At 43.0% G+C, this 25,084-nt stretch overlaps 1 protein-coding gene across 2 annotated transcripts in view; it reads left to right on the top strand.

Moving 5' to 3' along the window:
* Positions 1-25,084, top strand: part of pdgfrb (platelet-derived growth factor receptor, beta polypeptide) — a 49,875-nt gene that overhangs the window by 18,990 nt on the left and 5,801 nt on the right. Inside the window, exons 2-17 of one of the 2 annotated variants that reach the window (XM_071398326.1) lie at positions 8,749-8,824; positions 9,199-9,480; positions 9,997-10,254; positions 10,613-10,743; positions 11,998-12,163; positions 13,232-13,412; positions 13,812-13,927; positions 14,232-14,355; positions 14,628-14,836; positions 15,157-15,251; positions 15,387-15,516; positions 15,669-15,773; positions 15,860-15,970; positions 17,851-18,010; positions 19,504-19,670; positions 22,881-22,999. In XM_071398326.1, coding sequence (XP_071254427.1) covers positions 8,776-8,824; positions 9,199-9,480; positions 9,997-10,254; positions 10,613-10,743; positions 11,998-12,163; positions 13,232-13,412; positions 13,812-13,927; positions 14,232-14,355; positions 14,628-14,836; positions 15,157-15,251; positions 15,387-15,516; positions 15,669-15,773; positions 15,860-15,970; positions 17,851-18,010; positions 19,504-19,670; positions 22,881-22,999 — 2,403 coding nt within the window. In that variant the 5' untranslated portion in view covers positions 8,749-8,775. Of the gene's footprint in view, positions 1-8,748; positions 8,825-9,198; positions 9,481-9,996; positions 10,255-10,612; positions 10,744-11,997; positions 12,164-13,231; positions 13,413-13,811; positions 13,928-14,231; positions 14,356-14,627; positions 14,837-15,156; positions 15,252-15,383; positions 15,517-15,668; positions 15,774-15,859; positions 15,971-17,850; positions 18,011-19,503; positions 19,671-22,880; positions 23,000-25,084 lie in introns of both variants that reach the window. The other variant, XM_071398325.1, reaches the window with a different exon arrangement.

Here is a 25,084-nt window from a genome sequence, read left to right as displayed (position 1 = left end):
GTTAGAGATATTTGGAACTCACATATGAAAAGTTTAAGGGCCTCCCGAGTGGTGCAGCAGTCTAAGGCACTGTATCACAGTGCTAGAGGGGTCACGATAGACCTGGGTTCGATCCCAGGTTGTGTCGCAGCTGGCCTTGACTAGGTAACCAATGAGGCAGCACACAATTGGCCCAGCATCGTCCAGGTTAGGGGAGGGTTTAGCCAGTCGGTATGTCCTTGTCCCATCGTTCTCTAGTGACTCGAGGCACATGCACGCTAACTTCGGTCGCCAGTTGGACGGTGTTTCCTCCGACACATTGGTGCGGCTGGCTTCCGGGTTAAGTCAGCGGCGTGTCAAGAAGCAGTGCATCTTGGCAGGGCCATGTTTCGAAGGACGCATGGCTCTCGACCTTCGCCTCGACCGAGTCCGTACAGGAGTAGCAGTGATGGGACAAGACTCTAACTACCAAAATCGTGGAGAAAAAGGGGTAAATAAGTACACAAAAGTAAATAATAATAATACTGTGGGTGTGTTTGTAAATTCACTCTGAAGTGCCAGAGTGCGCTCCGAGTGTGCTCTGGGCATTTGTAAATTCAGATTATTGTCTGTTTGTAAATTCAGAGCGCACACCTCTAGCTGAGGAGTAGGGTTGATCTGAGCGTTCTGGCCTCACAACAGCAGTCAAGCACCCGAGCTAACTGGCTAAAGTTGGCTAGTTTGCTAGCTACTTCCAGATACAAATGAGAACACCTCACTCTGACCATTTTGCTCACCCTAGCAGAGCTGGATAGGCTGTTTTCATGTTATCTAGAGCGTTAGTGACTGTAACTCTGCTGCTGACAACAATATAATTACGTTTTTTGCTGACTTTTACTGACACTGGTCATATACATATTCATAAATGCATCAGTTATTCTGCGCTCTGGCACACTCAGACGAGAGTGCTCTGAAATCAGAGTAGATAGCCAAAATGTATTTACAAATGCACCCAGTGTTGCTTCACGTGCATCTTGTCACTATGGTTTAAGTCAATGTATTTTTATCCATCTCCTCTGGGATCAACTGGAACCAACAGCAGCTTGTATTATCTGGGCCGTTCAGGGTTACTGAAGCACAGCCAGGCCCTCTTGGCAGATCCTCCCATGGTTCACTCTCTTCACGGTTAATAAAAGTTCCATTCCTCACACAGAGTCTTGACCTGGACATAGATCTACTCTGTACACACACATTTGTATCTTCTTACACCCCCCCACAGCCTCACTTTACAATACCACAGAGTATCTGATGCACTTTGCCTTTCCCAGAAGCATTTTAATGCGCATAGGCATGAGCAGTGAGAGTGTTTTCCTATCCTTAGGGTCAACTCTGATGTCCACTCTCCAGACCTCTCCTCATCGCCACTCATGAACGTATACAGTGGCGTGCGAAACTATTCACCCCCTTGGCATTTTTCCTATATTTTTTGCCTTACAACCTGGAATTAAAATAGATTTTTTGGGGGTTTGTATCATTTCATTTACAAAACATGCACTTTGAAGATGCAAAATACAGAAAACTTGAGCATGCATAACTATTCACCCCCCCAAAGTCAATACATTGTAGAGCCACCTTTGCAGCAATTAAAGGTGCAAGTCTCTTGGGGTATGTCTCTATAAAAGTTTGGCATATCTAGCCAGTGGAATTTTTGCCCATTCTTCAAGGCAAAACTGCTCCAGCTCATTCAAGTTGGATGGGTTCCGCTGGTGTACAGCAAACTTTAAGTCATACCACAGATTCTTAATTGGATTGAGGTCTAGGCTTTGACTAGGCCATTCATTTAAATGTTTCCCCTTAAACCACTCGAGTGTTGCTTTAGCAGTATGCTTAGGGCCATTGTCCTGCTGGAAGGTGAACCTCTGTCCCAGTCTCAAATCTCTGGAAGACAAACTGGTTTCCCTCAAAAATGTCCCTGTATTTAGCACCATCACATCATTCCTTCAATTCTGACCAGTTTCCCAGGCCCTGCCAATGAAAAACATCCCCACAGCATAATGCTGGGATGGTGTTCTCGGGGTGATGAGAGGTGTTGGGTTTGCGCCTGACATAGCATTTTCCTTGATGGCCAAAAAGCTACATTTTAGTTCTCATCTGACCAGAGTACCTTCTTACATATGTTTGGGGAGTCTCCCACATGCCTTTTGGCGAACACCAAGCATGTTTGCTTATTTTTTTCTTTAAGCAATGCCTTTTTTTCTGGCCACTCTTCCATAAAGCCCAGCTCTGTGGAGTGTACTGCTTAAAGTGGTCCTATGGACAGATACTCCAATCTCCACTGTGGAGCTTTGCAGCTCCTTCAGGGTTATCTTTGGTCTCTTTGTTGCCTCTCTGATTAATGTCCTCTATGACTGGTCCGTGAGTTTTGGTGGGTGGCCCTCTCTTGGCAGGTTTGTTGTGGTGCCATATTCTTTCCATTTTTTAATAATGGATTTAATGGTGCTCCGTGGGATGTTCAAAGTTTATGATATTTTTATATAACCAAACCCTGATCTGTACTTCTCCACATCTTTGGCCCTGACCTGTTTGGAGAGCTCCTTGGTCTTCATGGTGCCGCTTGCTTGGTGATGCCCCTTGCTGAGTGATGTTGCAGACTCTGGGGCCTTTCAGAACAGGTGTATATATATATACGGAGATCATGTGACAGATCATGTGACACTTAGATTGCTCACATGTGGACTTTATTTAACTAATTATGTGACTTTTGAAGGTAGTTGGATGCACCAGATCTTATTTAGGGGCTTCATAGCAAAGGGGGTGAATACATATGCACTCACCACTTTAAAAAAAAAATCATTTCACTTTACCAATTTGGACTATTTTGTGTATGTCCATTACATGAAATCCAAATAAAAATCCATTTAAATTACAGGTTCTAATGCAACAAAATAGGAAATACGGCAAGGGGGATGCATACTTTTGCAAGGCGCTGTAGTTGTCATATGTGACACTGAGGTGACTCGTGCTCATAAATATTGATGTACTGTTTCCCTGGTTGCGGATCGCTCTCTGAGTGTTCTGACGTATGGCCTTCTGGGACGGTGTGACCTCCAGGCCCTGGCGCTTCCGCCACCAGCCCCACTGTATCAGTGGGCCTGGGAAAGTTTCATAGGAACACTGTGGGAATGTGAACTGTACTGTACACCAGTGACACAGAGGGGAGGGAAGGGGAGGGAGTGTGTGTTGAGGGTTGAATGGAGTGTGTGCATGCATGCTTGTGCATGTCATGGTGAATGTGTGTGTAAGTGACAATAAGTGTGCCACCGTATGTGTGTGTGTGTGTGTGTGTGTGCGTGCGTGCGTGCGTGCGTGCGTGTGTGCGTGCGTGCGTGCGTGCGTGCGTGCGTGCGTGCGTGCGTGTGTGTGTGTGTGTGTGTGCGTGCGTTTGTTTCCTCTGTAACTGTGAGTGTGTGAGAGAATCCCAAAAATGTATAATGAAATCAATCAAACATTACACAAGGCCCTAGCTAGCCTAGTGCAGGATGACGTCCAATCCCTCTCTCTCTGGATCCTCAGCTTTATTAGAACCAGGAGGACGGAGGCGGGGGAGGAAATGTACGAGTCATGTTGTTGGAACAGTTTAAGAGTTTCAGTTCGGGGAACGGAAGTGCCAAGGGCAGTTTCTTTACACAGGCTTAAAGATCTAAAGATATACTGTATCTAAGTTTGAGTAACTGTTAGCTGGATAGTCAGGGGATTTCTAATATTACCAAATTCATATTTTTTTTAATATAGAACCTTTCATAGGCTAGAATACTTGTAGCACAAAGTGCGTTACAGTAATCAAAGTAACAGTAATACTTTTCCCAGCACGTTTTATGATTCTGTTGATTACTTCTAAAAACAGAACATTTAATCAATTTACAGTATTTCAAACTGTATATGACAATGAATGAAATATTGTCTTGTGAGGAGGAACATCTTCATGGTGATGGAACAGTTCCACAGTTGTATCGTGATCAGATGAGAAGTTGGATCATTTTTACTACACATGCTTTTAATAGTACGCTTTAAGTAATCCAGTTCAAAACACAATTTTAGTGCCCACAATTATTTTAAAGATCAATTTCAATGTTTCCACTAAGGATTCCTCCTCCTCTTGCTTCTCCTCCCTCTCTTCCCAGGGCTTCTTTCTTCCGCCCTCTCTCCATTTCCCACCCTCCTCCTGCGTACAGGCCTGTGATCTATCCTTAACTGTTTCCAGACGCCTGCTGCTGCACCCCTTCCCTGTGCCCCCCTTAACGCTCCCCCTCCCCACTTCCACCCACAAGAACCTCCACCCCTCTTTCCCTCTCTCCTGCCATCACATTATCTGTGTTGTAGATATTTCTCTCTGTCCTCTTTCCCTCTTATGATGCAGTGTTTACTCACTAATACTTTCCAGCTCTCTCATTGGCTGTCTGTAGTCAATGATGGGTGAGCCATGTCACCTTTAACCTCCATTGAACTCTGACATGACGTTGAAGCTGATGTGATGACATTGCTCTTAAAGCATCAAAACCAGTCTGGGTCTCAAAAAAAGGGGGGTCTGGTAGTGAACCTCAGTGGCTTCAGAAAGTATTCACACCCCTTTACTTTTACTACATTTTGTTGTGTTACAGCCTGAATTTAAAATTGATTACATTTAGATTTTTGTTGATCACTGGCCTACACACAATACCTCATAATGTCAAAGTGGAATGTTTTTTGACATTTTACAAAATACAAATAAAAAGCTGAAATGTTTTGTGTCGATAAGTATTCCATCCTTTTCTTATGGCAGGCCTAAATATGTGCAGGAGGAGAAATGTGTTTAACAAGTCACATAATAAGTTGCATGAACTTACTCTGTGTGCCATAATAGTATACATTTTTTATGACAACCTCATCTCTGTACCACACACATACAATCATCTGTAAGGTCCCTCAGTCGAGCAGTGAATATCTAACACAGATTCAACCACAAAGACCAGGGAGATTTTCCAATGCCTCACAAAGAAGGGCACCTGTTGGTAGATAGTTAAAAATAAATATACATTGAATATCCCTTTGAGCATGGTGAAGATATTAATTACACTTTGGATGTTGAATCGCACCCTGTTATTACAAAGATACATGCATCCTTCCTAACTCAGTTGCTGCAGAGCAAGGAAACCACTCAGAGATTTCACCATCAGTCCAATGGTGATTTTAAAACAGTTATAGTTTAAACGCTGTGATAGGAGAAAACTTAGGATGGATCAATAACATTGTAATTACTCTACAATACTAACCTATTTGACAGAGTAAAAAGAACAAAAGCCTGTACAGAATACAAATATTCCAAAACATGCATTGTGTTTGCAACAAGACACTAAAGTTATACTGCCAAACATTTGGCAAAGAATGTAACTTTTTGGCCTGAATAGAAGGTGTTAGGGTTGGGGAAAATCCAACACAACACATTGCTGAGTACAACTCTCCATATTTTCAAGCATAGTGGTGTCTGCATCATGTTATGGGTATGCTTGTAACCATTAAGGACTGGGAAGTTTTTCAGGATAAAAAGAAACAGAATGAAGCTAAGCACATAGAGAAAATCCTAGCGAAAATCTGGTTTAGTTTGCTTTCCACTAGACACTGGGAGATTAATTCACCTTTCAGCAGGACAATAACCTAAAAAATAAGGCCAAATCTATACTGGAGTTGCTTACCAAGACGACACTGAATGTTCCTGAGTGTCCGAGTTACTTAAATCTGCTTCAAAATCTATGGCAAGACCTGAAAATGGTTGTCTAGGAATCAATGATCAACAACCAATTTGACAGAGCTTGAAGAATTTTGAAAAGAATGATGGGAAAATGTTGCACAATCCAGGTGCGGACAGCTCTTATGCCTTGCTCACACTGCAGACCTTACTGCTCAAATCAGTTTTGTTTTTCAAATCCGTTTTGGAACACTGACTGTCCAAACAACAAGTATTCAGACAGCAGTCACTTGCTGACATGGCTATGCTAGTTGTCATATAATGACAGATGTGTAGGCTGATTGGTGGCCGTGCTTCCTATAGCTCAGAAGTTAGCAGGTGACAACAATGCTTACCATTGGATGTTTCCCAGTTGCATTGAATGTACTAAATCATAGTGTAAGAACACCTTTAAAGCATCAAAGAATAAGATGATCCAACTTTCAATATAAGTCATTTTTGGTTAGCCACAGCAGTCAACTAGCTAGCTAGGTAGCTGTTTAGCTTTCTATCACATTTCAAACACTAATTTGTTTGTAAACAATGAACAAGTTAGGTACCACACCTTGTTCTTGTCAAACTGTCAATAGAGTAGCTAGCAAGCAACAAGACATGCCAAATAACAGTCTAACAACCACTTGAGGGCAAAGAAATCAGATTTGACAGTTCTGACACGATTTGCTCGGCCAGGAATCAAATTTGTATCTCATTTCAACCATATCTGAAGGTGGTTTGAAATGTGGATTGAAATATCAGATTCCATGTGGCTTTTGGGTGTTCAGACTGCAGGAAAGATATCAGATTCGAATCGGATATGGAAATAATTTGGATTCGAGTCACTTCAAACTGCCAACGTGAACAAGGCTTTAGAGACTTACCCAGAAACACTCACAGCTGTAATCGCAGCCAAAGCTGATCTTAATATGTATTGACTCAGGGGGTTGAATACTTATTTAATCAAGATATATTAGTGCTATATTTTTTATCTATTTTTTTATTTTTTACAATTGATAGATTTTTTCTTCCACTTTGACATTACATAGTATTTTGTGTAGATCATTGAAAAAAAATTACAATTATGGGCCTTCCGAGTGGCGCAACAGTCTAAGGCACTGCATCGAATTGCTTGAGGCGTCACTACAGACCCGGGTTTGTTACCAGGCTGTGTCACAACCTGCCATGACCGGGAGACCCATAGGGCGGCATACATTTGGCCCAGCGTCATCCGGGTTAGGGGAGGGTTTGGCCGGGGGGGCTTTACTTGTCTCATCAGGCTTTAGCGACTCCTTGTGGCGCGCCGGGCACCTGCAGGCTGACTTCCGGTCGTCAGTTGAACAGTGTTTCCTCCGACACATTTGTGCAGCTGTTTCGGAGGACGCATGACTCGACCTTCGCCTCTCCCTAGCCCCGTTGAGGAGTTGCAGCGATGAGACAAAATCGAAATCCATTTTATTCTTATTTTGTAAGAAAATGTCAAGGGATGTAAATAATACTTTCTGAAGGGGAATAGGGTATCATTTGAGATTTTACCTCAGTGTTGAGTTTTAAAATACGAAACTACACATTGTCACGCCCTGACCATAGAGATCATTTTATTCTCTATGTTGGTTAGGTCGGGGTCTGACTAGGGTGGGTTATCTAGGTTATTATTTGTCTATGTTGGCCTGGTATGGTTCCCAATCAGAGGCAGCTGTTTATCGTTGTCTCTGATTGGGGGATCATATTTAGACAGCCTTTTTCCCCTGGGTATTTGTGGGATCTTGTTTTGTATGTGTGTTGTTGCCAGTGTGCACTGCATTTGACTTCACGTTTCGTTTTTGTTTTGTATTGTTTTGGTGAGTTTCTTTAATTAAACATGTGGAACTCTACGCACGCTGCGCCTTGGTCCGTTAATTCTACAAACGACCGTGACACACATTGTATCACCATAGCAGCTTATCAGTTAACAAAACCCCAAATATGGTTTGCTATTGCCGTTCTGTGGTTGCCACTATTGCCTAATTACTTTTGTTTACTTGGAATCCAATTAAGGGTTCAACGCGACAGTGGAGTAGTTTTAGACCCAGCAGCATTGTTGGGGAACAGGACATCATTTGAGATTTTGCCTCAGTGTTGTGTTTTAAAACACGAAACTGCACATTGTATCACCATAGCAGCTAATCAGTAAACAAACTCCAAAATATGGTGTGTTGCCGTTCTGTGGTTGCCTTTTGTTTACTTGGAATCCAATTAAGGGTTTGACACGACAGTGGAATGGTTTTAGACCCAGCAGCAGAGTGTTGCAGAGGCACACACTGACCCGTTTGTTAGTTGGACAGAACGCTGGCAAAACAAGAACAAAAACTCTCCGACATTGTTCTGTCCCTGTGCAGCGAGCCGTCACATACCTCTCATGTGAACCCATTCAGAACATAGAACCGGAATGTTGTGTACAGAACTCACATCTCATTATTGAGAGGGCAGTAACCTTCCATTGTATTTTAAGAGCTGCATCTACTCTGTTTAGTCTGTGTTATTTCTGTGGCATACAGTATCTTTGGATTAGGAACAGATTTTGCTGTCATGACATGTGATTTATATAGTAAGCTCCCAACTTGGTTTCGACCGAACCTTGTTGGTCTTACAAGGGTTAAAGGCATCCAATATGATATGAGCATATCAGTAGTGTATGTGAAGAGATATCAATGAGATGTTATGAGTTCAGAATGTTCAGACCAACTCTGAGTCCCATGTCCCAATCCCCGAGCCATCCTAATGCCTGAGCTCACTAGTAACCAGCGTAGGGGGGAACAACACCCTTGCACTAATCTTGGAGTCGTCTATGTCTCTCTCTCAATCATTTTGTCTGTCGTAAGCCATTTACTGTATGAAGGACAAGTGTAAAATAGAAACTCTGGGTAGGGAGTTTGTCTTTAACACAAGGGTCAAACTCAATATGCTGGGAGGAATGTCGTGAAGAAAACAGGGGATGGAGACTATAATGGAGACTACAATATTCACAGTGTTTTTGTTTTTAAATCTGTTTGCAGAATAATTCTCTCCTGAAGCGTATCACCATGAGGAGTGTCAGAGTATGCACTCTCCATCTGACAACCATTCTTACAGGTGAGAGAAACAACCACACATCTACTGAAATATCATGAAAATAAAATGTGAGGTTGACTATGACTAGAGCCCGAGTCTTTCCTAGTTAGGTTACATGGTCGGGAAAAACTCCTGAACTTTGTATCCAGCTAATTTGCCATAGAGATTGTTCTTTAATATGGATGGCAAAGAGCATTGATCAGCTTAAAAGGATCTGTCATTAATGGTGCATCATCATCCCTCCTCCATAGCCCACCAGACTGGTCACATCCGTCATCGCTGTGTAATTGGATGGATATCTGAGTTGTTATTGCTATCTTAACCTTTGACCCTTGACCTGGAGATCTAGCTCTTTGATCCCAAACCGGACCTTTTCTTGTTTGTGTTGACTGCAGCTCTTTTACACTTCTGTCCTGAGTTCTGTTGCCTGGAGATCTCCCCTAGCAACAGTGAAGTTGTCATGGCAGCGGGTGACTCCATGACCATTACCTGTTCCGGCTGGGGGACGGTCGAATGGAGGTTCAAGCGGGATGACAACGTTCCCTATTTTGGAGTGGAGAACCAGAACACGACCAGTGTTCTCATTCTGGAAAATGTGACGTGGAGCCAAACGGGAGTATATGTCTGTGCCGAGGCTTGGACTGACAAGACTATAGAGGTGGCAGTCTTTGTGCCAGGTGAGAACACTGTTATAACTTTAAAATTAGATTAAGATCACTTTATTGGTCAATTAGACACATGGTCCAACCAAAATTGTACTTCCGCTTTTAACACAACCCCTACAAAAGACACACATACGGCTTTTTTTGGAGAGGTGCGCAGGGCTGCCACACTCGGCACCGTTGTAGTGGGGGTTAAGTGCCTTGCTCAAGGGTACAGCGGCATCTAGGATTTGACACCAGCAACCCTCCAGTTACTGTCTCGTCTCTTACTGCTAGGCTACCTGTCGCCCCCTTTACACTCTGTCACAGCTATTGTACTTTTACAAAGATAGGTTAGGTTAGACAACTGTTATGTTCCCACTGCCCAGGCAAATATTGGATATTGTAACAGCGAACTCAGCTTATAGGCCTCAATATCTTGGTTCAATCATGATATAAAGTAAATATTTGTATTCCTCATATGGTGTGAAATTATTCCTCTTATCCCTCAAGTGATGCTAAGTCTTTCCTCCCCTCGCCTTCCTCACACAGACCCTGATGTGTGGTTCATTGAGAGTTTCCACGGCATGGTGACCAAGACCAGCGAGGAGGGGATCATCCCGTGTGTGGTCACCAACCCCCAGATCAACGTCACCCTCTACGAAAGAGACAGTGACATGCACCTGAAGGGGGTCTACATCCCAAGTGAGGGCTACAGGGCACCCCTGGAGGACAGGACCTATGTGTGCCGAGGAGAGCTGAACGGGGAGGAGAAAGAGTCCCAGGCTTTCTACGTCTTCAGCATTGCTGGTGGGTACCTGGGCTGAGGCTGGGGCTGGGGGTCAGAGATGGGGCTGGGGATGTAACAATGAAGGAGACTAGAGAAGGCTAGAGACCTAGCGTTTCATGACATTCATTGTACTGTACAGGCCATGAACGTCATTGTTGATATGCATGTCTGGATGTAACAAAGACAGTATTGCAAGGGTATCAATCTATGGTCTCAAGCTGTTGTATATCAGTGACACTGCTAAGTAAGCAAGATGTTCTCTTTCACCTTGCGGTAATGTCTAAAAATTAACAAGGAACTCATTATCTCTATCCCTCTCTCCCTCACACCCTCCCTTTTTCTATCTTTTCTTCGCTTTCCACACATTTCCCGTGTTAGTTCCGGAGACGATCGACGCCTACATCAATGCGTCTAAGACGGTGCTGAAGCAGGGCGAGCCTCTGACAGTGAACTGCACGGTGCAGGGAGTGGACCTGGTCTCCTTCTCCTGGGACTATCCCAATAGAGACGTGAGTGGGAGAGAAGAGAGGAGAACAGGCATAGAGTAAATTACATCAAGATGTCTGTGTAGCCACACCTAGATGTGTTAAGTCCCCAGGCAATATCATTCATGACAGACACATGGTTTTCATACCAGCATTCATAATACACTATCTTTTTGGTGGTGGAAGTGTTTTACTTCTACGGGATCGGTGTCCCTATACCGGGACGGTTGAGCTAACGTGCACTAATGTGATTAGCATGATTTTGTAAGTAACAGCAAACTTTCCAGGACATATGTCTTTTATGGGCAGAAAGCTTAAATTCTTGTTAATCTAACTACAGTAGCTATTACAGTGAAAAAAGACCATGCTATTGTTTGAGTAAAGTGCACAACTGGTTTGATACATTCACCTCTGAAGGTAAATAATGTACTTACATTCAGTAATCTTGCTCTGATTTGTCATCCTGAGGGTCCCAGAGATAAAATGTAGCATAGTTTTGTTTGATCAAATCAATTTTTATGTTAAAATGTAGGAACTGGGTTCTACAGTTTGAACCCCTGCTGTCTCTGGCTCCACACCAACCCCACCTGGCCATCTAGATGTGTGAAAATTAGTGTATTCGCTAATGATCCATCATGTATGACATTCCTGGGGGTGTGTAAACTTAAATGTTGTATTATCATATCATTTGTGTATGTTCTCTATAGTTATGTACTTGAAAATGTATCAGTTGACCAATTCGGCACATTTGGGCAGACTTAATACAAAATATTGTCCAGTATTGCAATGCTTCACTGGATCAATCTAAAACTTTGCGCACACAATATAAAATTGTGCCTAATCTGCAATATTATATTATGGCCTTCCTCTTGCATTTCAAATATTTTTTGGGGGAAAACACATGTTTTTTTGTTTGTATTATCTTTTACCAAATCTAATGTTATATTCTCCTACATTAATTTCACATTTCCGCACACTTCAAAGTGTTTCCTTTGAAATGGTTTCAAGAATATGCATGTCCTTGCTTCAGGTCCTGAGCTACAGGCAGTTAGATTTGGGTATGTCATTTTAGGCAAAAAAATAAAAATTTAAGTGTCAGATCCTTAAGAGGTTTGAAGGTCCTTGTGATAGGATTTCACTGATAGATATACATGTGGATAAAATCAACACATCCTGTTAAACTTGTAGAATCGGACATGACTTAGTTTGTACTTCTATAGCCTTCTCTCAGAAGGAATACTACATGTATGCACCCCTTTCCTGCCCTGTGTCTGTTAGGTGGACTCCATTGAGCCTCTGACTGACATCCTATCATCCCAGAAGATGCGCTCACGCCTCATAGTCTCCAAGGTGACGCTGGCCAACACGGGCCAGTACGCGTGTCATGTCCACGAGGGTGTCCAGGACCAGAGAGCCACAGCCAACGTCAACATCACCATCCTTGGTGAGAAGGAGACTGGAAGAGACTCTCTGAAAACAAACAATGACTGGATAGATTATTATTAAGGCAATTTTTTTTAGACTGAAAGAGCATCGCTCATAATATGAACCCCCATGTGCAACGAGAGAGAGTTCTGTTAAAATAAACCACATGTAATATTATAATTTTTTTAATCATTTAGCTAGTGAACGTCACTGAACATACAAGCACAACATCTGTGTTTTGTGTGAGATAGTCAATTAAAATCAAATAATATTGAATTATTATTTTTGATAGCATGATGTACAAAGTGTCCAATCTGAGAGATTCTGTCGAATCAGAATCAGCACTGTACCTTTGCCTTTGAAGTCACTTCAAATAATTGAAATTCATTCAACTGAACTGCGTCTCTAACAAGCTGCAAAAAGGAAAGTCAGCAGAAAGTTGTTTGAAGGGTAAACCCAACATTTTTCTCTTTCACCCTCTTTGAGGGTTGGATGTAGCCAAAGAGACAGCCGTTCCTCTGTGAATGCTTACCCTATTCCCACTGAGTTGTGTTATATTTAAGCCACGGTAGTCAAACATGTTTAAACTGCCTTCTTCCTACAGCCAGGGCATTCATGTTGTAAGTCTTTCTCTCTACATGGCTCTGGGCCAATACTCTGGACAGCCCACTGGAAATGACAGATCCTCATTTCAGTCTCTAAATAGTTCAACCATTTAAATAGACAGCTTTGTCATCACCTCAGTCTATACAATATGGACCCACTATACTTAGCAGCCATACTGTAAACACAGTGAATTACACTTAATACTCTGAAATAGTAGTTACGATAAAGGGGGATAAAATAACTTTTGATATCACAGCATTTATGCTAGCATACTGGGCATCAGAAAACATTGGCTGCAGATATGGATCACAAATTTAAAGGCCTCTTCCCTTTCCATGGGTGCCTGTCTGTTTCAGCTTCATCAACTCCCATTTGTCAAGCTATTTATTCCTTAACGCAGGCTACATGTTCTCGCAGAATGTTTACAGAGGTACTATACTTATTATGTGTTTACTAACTAATGACAACCTTCTTCTGTCAGAGCAAGGCTTCGTGGAGCTGAGGTCCGTCCAGGATCGTAATGTCTCGGCCCAGCTGCACCAGAACGTAGAGCTGAGGGTGGAGATTGAAGCTTACCCCCCTCCACGTGTCCGCTGGACCAAAGATGATGCCACGGTCAACGGGGACAACGTCGTAATCACCAGGCAGGAGCATGAGACCAGGTGAGACCACCTGGACGACGATCAATTCTAATCAATCTGGAGGTTGAATTTCTCAGATTAGATCAGTAGAGTTTGTTCTCTTTGTCGTTACATGAAAGTATAAATCAGATCAGGCAACCAGATTTACAATCCCACTTGTGTGGTATGCAATGCATTACGTTAGCGACTAATTGGGTAATTTACCCCTCAGAGATGGTCTTAGTCTGCCTCTGGTTCCTGCTGGGTGTGGGGTTACCTGCTGTCTAGGCTTTATCTGCTGTTGACTGATAGAGACGGGATGTCTCAGGAGGTTTTATGGTTTTAGCAATGTTGATGGATTTATTAAGATAAACCCGTTTTTCCAGGATCAGTGAACCAACATTTATAACTGTGTGGTTTTCCATTACCCCTCTATCTCAGGTACTTCAGCACGTTGACCCTGGTGAGGATCAGGACAGAACAGAAAGGCCTCTACACCGTTCACGTCGCCAACGGAGATGACGCCAAGAAATTGACCTTTGATCTAGAGGTCAAAGGTGAGTCGCCTTTGCAACCAATGTAAACCAATGTGGTGTATATCAGTAGTCTGTTAAGTGGTTCCTTCTCCTCCTTTACCTTTTGTCATCAGCACTGATTTGAAAGAACCGCATCCACCATGGATGTAGCAAAATTACTTTCACACTCCCTATGCTTTGAGATCAGTATAAATAAATGAGAGGCGATGATAATAAAAAGTAACTTAAGACTATTGAAATTCCACCCTGGCTCAACATATACCTACACTTATCATCTAGAATCATGGGATATGTCATTCCTAATTCTGTACCCCTCTCTGTGTAGTCCCCCCTCAGATCACAGACCTGTCGGACCACCACCTCCCTGGGAAGAGGCATGCCGTGACCTGTGTGGCTGAGGGGGTACCTTCCCCCACCATCCAGTGGTTCAGCTGTGACAGCATGCTCAAGTGGGTCATGTCATCATCATCATCACACTGTCAGTGTCTGGCATTCTGTAACACTCTGGACACTAGAGGGCAGACTTAGCTTGTTTCGTTTTAGTAATCGCAGTTTAAACTGATATCAGCCCAACTATGGGTTTTCAGACAGCTTCTATACCAGAGTGCATTAGCTCACAGCATTTACCTCAGACACACCTGAGTAAAGGTAGCAGTAGTAGTTCACCTTTACTACTGTACTATTGAAACACCTGTAGTTATCATTACAACATCTCTCCCAGGTGCAGTAACCGGAGCACAGTGTGGCAGCCCCTAGTGTCAGACCCTGAGACCCTGAGCGTCCAGACCAACGTCAGCTTCAACGAGAGCCGTAAGGTGGGCCAGGTCCGCAGCCAGGTCATCTTCCACAAGCCCCAGCAGGTGAGCGTCCGCTGCGAGGCCAGCAACGAGAGAGGACTCCGCAGGAGGGACGTCAAACTGGTGTCCAGCAGTATGTATCTAAAGATAGAACCGAACAATGATGCTATTACCATTATCTAAGAGCAACATTGTATCTATGGGGATATTTGTATCTCGATGTGTATCTACCTAAGGGGTTGCATTTATCAAAGTACGTACTGTAACTAGACAGTCCTGGAGAGTTGCAGGGTGTACTGTGCAGGTTGTTGGTTCCAGTCCAGCGCTAGCACACCTGATAAATAATAGTTTATGTATAAATAATGGTGTGAATGTTAATACTAGGAACAAATGTTCTCTGTGGATATGTCGACTATGTATAGTTGGATGTTAATGTTCTGTGTTGTGTTCTAGCTTTCTTCTCCCAGGTGGCAGTGTTGGCTGCGGTTCTAGCCCTGGTAGTCATCGTCATCATCTCCATCATCATCCTCATCGCTGTGTGGAGGAAGGTGAGACTACACAAAGACACAGTGAACAATGTTAAAACAACTATGCAAAATGCAGTACAATTACTAACTCACTCATGGTATTTCAATGTGCCTGAGTGATTGAGTAACTCTTACTCTTGTGTGTTGCCTCAGAAGCCTCGCTATGAGATCAGGTGGAAGGTGATCGAGTCAGTGAGTCTGGACGGACATGAGTACATCTACGTTGACCCCATCCATCTGCCCTATGACCTTGCCTGGGAGATGCCTCGAGACAGCCTGGTGTTGGGTAAGGACCAGGAACCATGGGGGAAGGGGGTGCCGATGATGTCTATGGGGGTACCCCCAATCTTTATTTGATAGTGTATTTAATAGAGACAGATACAAGTTACTGTTCATATTGACTGTTCTGATTTGGGCAATGTTTGTGTTGTGTTCCAGGTCGTACTCTTGGGTCCGGAGCATTCGGCAGGGTGGTCGAAGCGACCGCGTATGGTCTCGGTCATTCCCAGTCCAGCACGAAAGTGGCAGTGAAAATGCTCAAATGTAAGTGAGAACAATCATCTTCAGCATAGAGGTAGTTTTAAGCTTGTATGCCAGTTTGTTTCATGCTTCAGTTCTCTGACCTGCAGCCACGGCCAGGAGGAGTGAGACCCAGGCTCTAATGTCAGAGCTGAAGATCATGAGCCACCTGGGGCCTCACCTCAACATTGTCAACCTGCTGGGGGCCTGCACCAAACAAGGTGAGCACTGCCCCTGTCACCACAGCAACAATCACAAGCTCACAACCTAATGTCATTAGTCTCTGAAATCCCAGACCTAGGGCAACAGCATGTACAGTGGCTTGCGAAAGTATTCACCCCCTTGGCATTTTTCCTATTTTGTTGCCTTACAACCTGGAATTAAAATGGATTTGGGGGGGTTTGTATCATTTGATTTACACAACATGCCTACCACTTTGAAGATGCAAAATATTTTTTATGGTGAAACAAACAAGAAATAAGATGACAAAGCAGAAAACTTGAGCGTACATAACTATTCACCCTCCAAAGTTAATACTTTGTAGAGCCACCTTTTGAAGCAATTACAGCTGCAAGTCTCTTGGGGTATGTCTCTATAAGCTTGGCACATCTAGCCACTGGAATTTCTGCCCATTCTTCAAGGCAAAACTGCTCCAGCTCATTCAAGTTGGATGGGTTCCGCTGGTGTACAAAAATCTTTAAGTCATACCACAGATTCTCAATTGGATTGAGGTCTGGGCTTTGACTAGGCCATTCCAAGACATTTAAATGTTTCCCCTTAAACCACTCGAGTGTTGCTTTAGCAGTATGCTTAGGGTCATTGTCCTGCTGGAAGGGGAACATCCATCCCAGTCTCAAATCTCTGGAAGTCTGAAACAGGTTTCCCTCAAGAATTTCCCTGTATTTAGTGCCATCCATCATTCCTTCAATTCTGACCAGTTTCCCAGTCCCTGCCAATGAAAAACATCCCCACAGCATGCTTCACTGTGGGGATGAGGTTCTCGGGGTGATGAGAGGTGTTGGGTTTGCGCCAGATATAGCATTTTCCTTGATGGCCAAAAAGCTCAATTTTAGTCTCATCTGACCAGAGTACCTTCTTCCATATGTTTGGGGTGTCTCCCACATGCCTTTTGGCGAACACCAAACATGTTTGCTTATTTTTTTCTGGTCACTCTTCCATAAAGCCCAGCTCTGTGGAGTGTATGGCTTGAAGTGGTACTATGGACAGATACTCCAATCTCCACTGTGGAGCTTTGCAGCTCGGGGGTTATCTTTGGTCTCTTTGTTTCCTCTTTAATAAATGCCCTCCTTGCCTGGTCCGTGAGTTTTGGTGGGCGGCCATCTCTTGGCAGGTTTGTTGTGGTGCCATATTCTTTCCATTTTTTAATAATGGATTTAATGGTGCTCCGTGGGATGTTCAACGTTTCTGATATTTTTTATATAATCCAACCCTGATCTGTACTTCTCCACAACTTTGTCCCTGACCTGTTTGGAGAGCTCCTTGGTCTTCATGGTGCCGCTTGCTTGGTGGTGCCCCTTGCTGAGTGGTGTTGCAAACTCTGGTGCTTTTCAGAACAGGTGTATATATACCGAGATCGTGTGACAGATCATGTGACACTTAGATTGCACACAGGTGGACTTTATTTAACTAATTATTTGACTTCTGAAGGTAATTGGTTGTACCAGATCTTATTTAGGGGCTTCATAGCAAAGGGGGTGAATAGATATGCACGCACCACTTTTCCGTGTTTTTCTTGTTTAATTTTTGGGAGAATTTTTTAAATAATAATTTCACTTCACCAAGTTGGACTATTTTGTGTATGTCCATTACATGAAATCCAAATAAAAATCAATATAAATTACAGGTTGTAATGCAACAAAATATGAAAAACACAAAGGGGGGTGAATACTTTTGCAAGGCACTGTATGCTGGAACATTGTTAAATGTGGGAGGCAATCCATCTGCCCACGGAGACTATAACATCATAGTTACAAACTTTTCTTTTTACTAACTATGTAATTGTATGAGTAATACAATAGTTCACACAAATTCTTCCCCGATGAAGATAAAAATGTGTCTTTTGTGGCACCCAATCTCTCAGGCCCTCTCTACCTGGTGACAGAGTACTGTCGCTATGGAGACCTGGTGGACTACTTACACAAGAACAAGCACACGTTCCTGCAGTACTACCTTGAGAAGAACCAGGAGGACTCTGGCTGCCGCATCTCTGGAGGGAGCACACCTCTCAGCCAGAGGAAAGGGTGAGAGCTACCTCCTCATCTGGGGGTTCACTCAGGTCTTCATTTGGAAGATAAAGAAGAGGTTATATTGGCCAGTGCGTGGATCAAGTACAACCACATATGAATGGTAGAAAAAGACATACACGACCATTCAAAAGTTTGGAGTCACTTAGAAATATCCTTGGTTTTGAACGACAAGCACATTTTTTGCCGATTAAAATAACATCAAATTGATCAGAAATACAGTGTAGACATTGTTAATGTTGTAAGTTATTATTGTAGCTGGAAACGGCAGATTTTTAATGGAATATCTACATAGGCCTTCTTTAGACTAGTTGAGTATCTGGAGCATTAGCTTTTGTGGGTTCGAATATATTCTCAAAATGGCCATAAACAAAGAACTTTCTTTCTGTTCTTGTTCTGAGAAATGAAGGCTATTCCATGAGAGAAATTACCAAGAAACTGAAGATCTCGTACAATGCTCTGTACTGGCTCTAACCAGAATAGAAAGAGGAGTGGGAGCCTCCGGTGCACAACTGAGCAAGAGGACAAGTACAAAACACCAGTCTCAACATCATCAGTGAAGAGGTGACTCCGGGATGGTGGCCTTCTAGACAGTACACAGCTTTGTACGAGATCTTCAGTTTCTTGGCATTTTCTCGCATGGAATAGCCTTAATTTCTCAGAACAAGAATAGGCTGACGAGTTTCAGAAGAAAGTTCTTTGTTTCTGGCCATTTTGAGCCTGTAATTGAACCCACAAATGCTGATGCTCCAGATACTCTAAAGAAGGCAAGTTTTATTGCTTCTTTAATCAGCGCACAGTTTTCAGCTGTGCTAACATAATTGCATAAAGGTTTTCTAAAGACCAATTAGCCTTTTACAATTATAAACTTGGATTAGCTAACACAACGTGCCATTGGAACATAGGAGTGATGGTTTCTAATAATGGGCCTCTGTACGCCTATGTAGATATTCCATTAAAAATCAGCCGTTTCCAGCTACAATAGTCATTTACAACATTAACAATGTCTACACTGTATTTCTGATCAATTTGATGTTATTTTAATGGACAAAAAATGTGCTTTTCCTTCAAAAACAAGGACATTTCTAAGTGACCCCAAACTTTTGAACGGTAGTGTACATATGTAGGATCTTAATTTGATCACCCTGTTGCAGGAGAACTTTTCTGCAAGGCAGGAAATGTAAACGTGTTGTGTATTTGAGCTTTAAAAAGGCTTCTGAAGTTTGTCATTTCCACTTCGATATTTCAGACTTGATTTTCCCTTACAACAAATGTATCAACCACAAAAATGTCCATTCATTATAATCCACATAATCATTTGCATTTCCTGCTGCTGCAGGGTTATTCCTGCTGTAGCAAACTACCTCAAATGTAGATCCTACATCTGTAGACATTCAATTACAAAATGAGGCCATACAGACATAGAGATGGCCATGTGTTTTTTATTTTTTATTATACTTTACCCTAATGTGTCCCAAATATCTTGGCAGCTACGTGTCATTTGGCAGTGAGTGTGATGGTGGTTACATGGACATGAGTAAGGACGAGCCCACAGTGTACGTCCCCATGCAGGAGCTGAAAGACACCATCAAATACGCTGACATCCAGCCTTCTCCCTATGAGTCTCCCTATCAGCACGACCATTACCAGGAACAAGGTATAGAGTCCAAGAAATACAGAGCCATAAACATAGCTCAAGCGTACTGTATACTTTGTATATTTTAGGTCTGTTATATGTCAAACATATGGGAAGCACATGAGAAGAGAAAGCGCAGGAGGATGGGTTAAGGACAGTTAAATTGTTTATTTGACCTACAGAGCCTCTATGTACACTGGGTGCACAAAACACTAAGGACACCTGCTCCTTCCATGACCTAGACTGACCAGATGAATCCAGGTGAAAAATGATGATCCCTTATTGATGTCACTTGTTAAATCCACTTCAATCAGTGTAGATGAAGGGGAGGAGACAGGTTAAAGAAGGATCTTTAAGCCTTGAGACAACTGAAACATGGATTGTGTATGACATCAATAAGTGATCATAGCTTTCACCTGGATTCACCTGGTCAGCCGTCAAAGAAAGAGCAGGTGTTAAAATGACGCCGAAAAGGATGGCTGACGTTTTACATGCCCGTAACCAATTATTTTATTTTGTTCGTCTTTGCGTTGTTTGTAACTTATTTTTTTTACTTATTTTGTACATAATGTTGCTGCTACCGTCACTTATGACAAGAAAATAACCTCTGGACATCAGAACTGGGATTTCTCACCACGAACTGGAAGAATCTTTTTCCTTTAACGAGTCCTACAAGAAGGATATACTGCTCTCCCGGAAAACAGGGATTCATCCAATGGCATTGAGGAGTATACCACCTCAGTCATCGGCGTCATCAATAACTGCATCGACGACGTCGTCCCCACAGTGACCGTACGTACATATTCCAACCAGAAGCCATGGATTACAGGCAACATCCACATCGAGCTAAAGGCAAGAGCTGCCACTTTCAAGGAGTGGACACTAATCCGGACGCTTATAAGAAATCCCGCTATGCCCTCAGACGAACTATCAAACAAGCAAAGTGTCAATACAGGATTAAGATTGAATCCTACTACACCGGCTCTGACACTCATCCGATGTGGCAGGGCTTGAAAACTATTACAGACTACAAAGGGAAACCCAGACGCGAGCTGCCCAGTGATGCGAGCCTACCAGACGAGCTAAATGCCTTTAATGTTCGCTTCGAGGCAAGCAACATTGAAGCATGCACGAGCTGTCCTGGATGACTGTGTGATAACGCTCTCGGTAGCCGATGTGAGCAAGACCTTTAAACATGTCAACATTCACAAAGCCGCGGTGCCAGATGGATTATCAGGACCTGTACTCAAAGCATGCGCGGACCAACTGGCAAGTGTCTTCACTGACATTTTCAACCTCTCACTGACTGAGTCTGTAATACCTACATGTTTCAAGCACTTCCTTGTGCCCAAGGAAGTGAAGGTAACCTGCCTAAATAATTACCGCCCGTAGCACTCACATCGGTAGCCATGAAGTGCTTTGAAAGGCTGGTCATGGCTCACATCAACAGCATCCTCCCGGATACCCTAGACCCACTCCAATTCGCATACCACCGCAACAGATCCACAGATGACGCAATCTCAATCGCACTCCACACTGCCCTTTCCCAGCTGGACCAAAGGAACACCTATGTGAGAATGCTGTTTAATGACTACAGCTCAGCGTTCAACACCATAGTGCCCACAGAGCTCATCACTAAGCTAAGGACCCTGGGACTAAACACCTCCCTCTGCAACTGGATCCTGGACTTCCTGACAGGCCGCCCCCAGCTGGTAAGGGTAGGCAGCAACAAGTCTGCAACGCTAATCCTCAACAGTGGGGCCCCTCAGGGTGTGTACTTAGTCCCCTCCTGTACTCCCTGTTCACCCACGACTGCGTGGCCAAAAAACGACCAAAACCATCATTAAGTTTGCTGATGACACAACAGTGGTAAGCCTGATCACCGACAACGATGAGACAGCCTATAGGGAGGAGGTCAGAGAACTGGTAGTGTGGTGCCAGGACAACAACCTCTCCCTCAATGTGAGCAAGACAAAAGAGCTGTTTGTGGACGACAACACACCAAGACTGTCATGAAGAGGGCACAACAAAACCTTTTCCCCCTCAGGAGACTGAAAAGATTTGGCATGGGTGCCCAGATCCTCAAAAGCTTCTACAGCTGCACCATCGAGAGCATCGTGACCGGTTTCATCACGGCTTGGTATGGCAATGCTCGGCATCTGGCCATAAGGCGCTACAGAGGGTAGTACGTACGGCCCAGTACATCACTGGGCCCAAGCTTCCTGCAACCCAGGACCTATATAATAGGCGGTGTCAGAGAAAAACCCATAAAATTGTCAGAGACTCCAGTCACCCAAGTCATGGACTGTTTTTTCTGCTACCGCACGGCAAGCACCAAGTCTAGGACCAAAAGGCTCCTTAACAGCTTCTACCCCCAAGCTATAAGACTGCTGAACAATTAATCAAATGGCCACTGGACTATTACATTGACCCCCCCTTCATTTGTTTTGTACACTGCTGCTACTCGCTGTTTATTATCTATGCATAGTCACTTCACACCTACCTACATCAAATCAAATCAAATGTATTTATATAGCCCTTCTTACATCAGCTGATATCTCAAAGTGCTGTACAGAAACCCAGCCTAAAACCCCAAACAGCAATCAATGCAGGTGTAGAAGCACGGTGGCTAGGAAAAACTCCCTAGAAAGGCCAAAACCTAGGAAGAAACCTAGAGAGGAACCAGGCTATGAGGGGTGGCCAGTCCTCTTCTGGCTGTGCCGGGTGGAGATTATAACAGAACATGGCCAAGATGTTCAAATGTTCATAAATGACCAGCATGGTCAAATAATAATAATCACAGTAGTTGTCGAGGGTGCAGCAAGTCAGCACCTCAGGAGTAAATGTACAAATTATACATGTACAAATTATTAATTATAATTATCTAACCTGTACCCCCGCACACTGACTCGGTACCGGTAGTCCCTGTATATAGCCTCGTTATTGTTATGTTATTGTGTTACCTTTTATTATTTTAGTTTATTTGGTAAATATTTTCATAACTCTTCTTAAACTGCACTGTTGTAAAGGGCTTGTACGTAAGCATTTCACGGTAAGGTCTACACTTGTTGTTTTCGGCGCATGTGACAAATAAAGTTTTATTTTATTTTATTTGTACACTCAGTGTATACTCTCCATGAGTATCACCTGAACATCTATTCACCTTTACATTGTCTCTCTTTTATACCTCATTAATGATCCCTGCCATCCATGTCTCTGCTCTCCCTCCAGACCAGACCACAATGGACCCTGCCCTGTTCATCAGTGACTCTACCACCCTCAGCTATACTGACCTCATCGGCTTCAGCTACCAGGTGGCCAAAGGCATGGAGTTCCTCGCCTCCAAGAACGTATGTACTGTTTTATTTACTCAGCCTTTATTTATTACATGGAATCTAAACTTTATTGATATATGTTTATTTATCATTTACCCTTTATTGAGCCAGGCACAGTAATTACAGAGCTGTAGATATGGATATAGAATGTACTTCACCAGCAATAGTTAATGTCCAGTCTGACCTTGGCTTCCTGTAACCCTGTTGTTTACATGGGCAATCAGCAGTTGAAACAATGACAAAGCATCTTCCCCGCCAATGTTTTGGTTAAAAGCTGATAGATGGGGCTGGAGAAATGTAACCACTCTCAAATAGACAGAGCTATGGATGCAACAGCTGATCCAAAATGACATATCCAATTATAGTTTGATATGTACACTAAACAAAAATATAAACACAACATGAAAAGTGTTGGTCCTGTGAATTCATGAGCTGAAATATGAGATCCTAGAAATGTTCCATACGCACAAAAAGCGAATTTCTCTCAAATTTGATGCACAAATTTGTTTACATCCCTGTTAGTGAGCATTTCACCTTTTCCAAGATAATCCATCCACCTGGCAGGTGTTGCATATCAAGAAGCTGATGAAATAGCGTGATCATTCCACAGGTGCAAATTGTACTGGGACAATAAAAGGCCACTTTAAAATGTGCAGTTTTGTCACAAAACACAATGCCACAGATGTCTCAAGTCTTGAGGGAGCGTGCAATAGGCATGCTGACTGCAGGAATGTCCAACAAAGCTGTTGCCAGAGAATTGAATGTTAATTTCTCTACCATAAGTCGCCTCCAACTTCATTTTAGAGAAATTGGCAGTACATCGAACCGGCCTCAGAACCGCATACCACGTGTATGGCATTGTGTTTTAGCATGATTATGCACGGCCCCATGTCGCAAGGATCTGTACACAATTCCTGGAAACGGAAAAGGTCCCAGTTCTTCCATGGCCTGCATACTCATCAGACATGTCACCCATTGAGCATGTTTGGGATGCCCTGGATCGATGTGTAGCATGTTACATTTCCCGCCAATATCCAGCAACTAAGCACAGCCATTGAAGAGGAGTGGGACAACATTCCACAGGCCACAATCAACAGCTTGATCAACTATATGCGAAGGAGTTGAGTGGTGGTCACACCATATACTGAATGGTTTTCTAATCCATGCCCCTACCTTTTTTAAGGTATCTGTGACCAACAGATGCATATCTGTTTTCCCAGTCATGTGAAATCCATAGATTAGGGCCTAATTTATTTATTTTATTTTATTGATTTACTTATATGAACTGTGCCTCAGTAAAATATTTGAAACACTCAGACATAATTTACAAACTAAGCATTTGTGTTTAGTGAGTCCTTCAGATCAGAACCAGTAGAGATGGCAGGTATGTTCTCTTGATAAGTGTGTGAATTGGACCATTTTCCTGTCCTGCTAAGCATTCAAAATGTAACTAGTACTTTTGGGTGTCAGGGAAAATGTATGGAGTAAAAAGTACATTATTTTCTTGAGGAATGTAATGAAGTAAAAGTAAAAGTAGTCAAAAATATAAATAGTAAAGTACAGATACTCCCAAAAAGTACTTAAGTAGTACTTTTAAAGTAATTTATACCACTGACGGAATCAGAATCAGAATCCCATTTATTGTCCTACAATAGGAAAATCTTGGCACAGCTCACACAGGAATACCTAAAACGAATATGACAACACAGAAGAAACAAACAACAGTGTTGTTGATGCTTACAGAGGACTGGGTGTTATCTATTCTGACGGCCTGAGGTCTGCCACTGAAACAGTTGTGGATCCAGCGAATGATGGTGGGAGACATGTCTAGGTTACTGAGCTTCTGGATCATAGTGTGTCGTTGGATGGTGTTGAAGGCGTAGCTGAAACCCACGAACAGGATGTGTGTGTAATTCCCCATACCCTCCAGGTGTTCCAGGAGCCTGTGAAGGCTGCAGACCACCGTGTCATCCGTTCCTCTCCCTGCTTTGTAACAAACTGGTAGGGATCAAGGGAGGAGTGAACGGTGGGTAGCAGTAGGATGTTAAGAACCAGTCTTTCCAAGAATTTCATGATCAGTGACTTGAGAGCAACATGCCG

The sequence above is a fragment of the Salvelinus alpinus genome, chromosome 4, assembly GCF_045679555.1.
Source record: "Salvelinus alpinus chromosome 4, SLU_Salpinus.1, whole genome shotgun sequence".
Classification (NCBI taxonomy): domain Eukaryota; kingdom Metazoa; phylum Chordata; class Actinopteri; order Salmoniformes; family Salmonidae; genus Salvelinus; species Salvelinus alpinus.
This window is presented reverse-complemented; position numbering and strand designations above follow the sequence as displayed.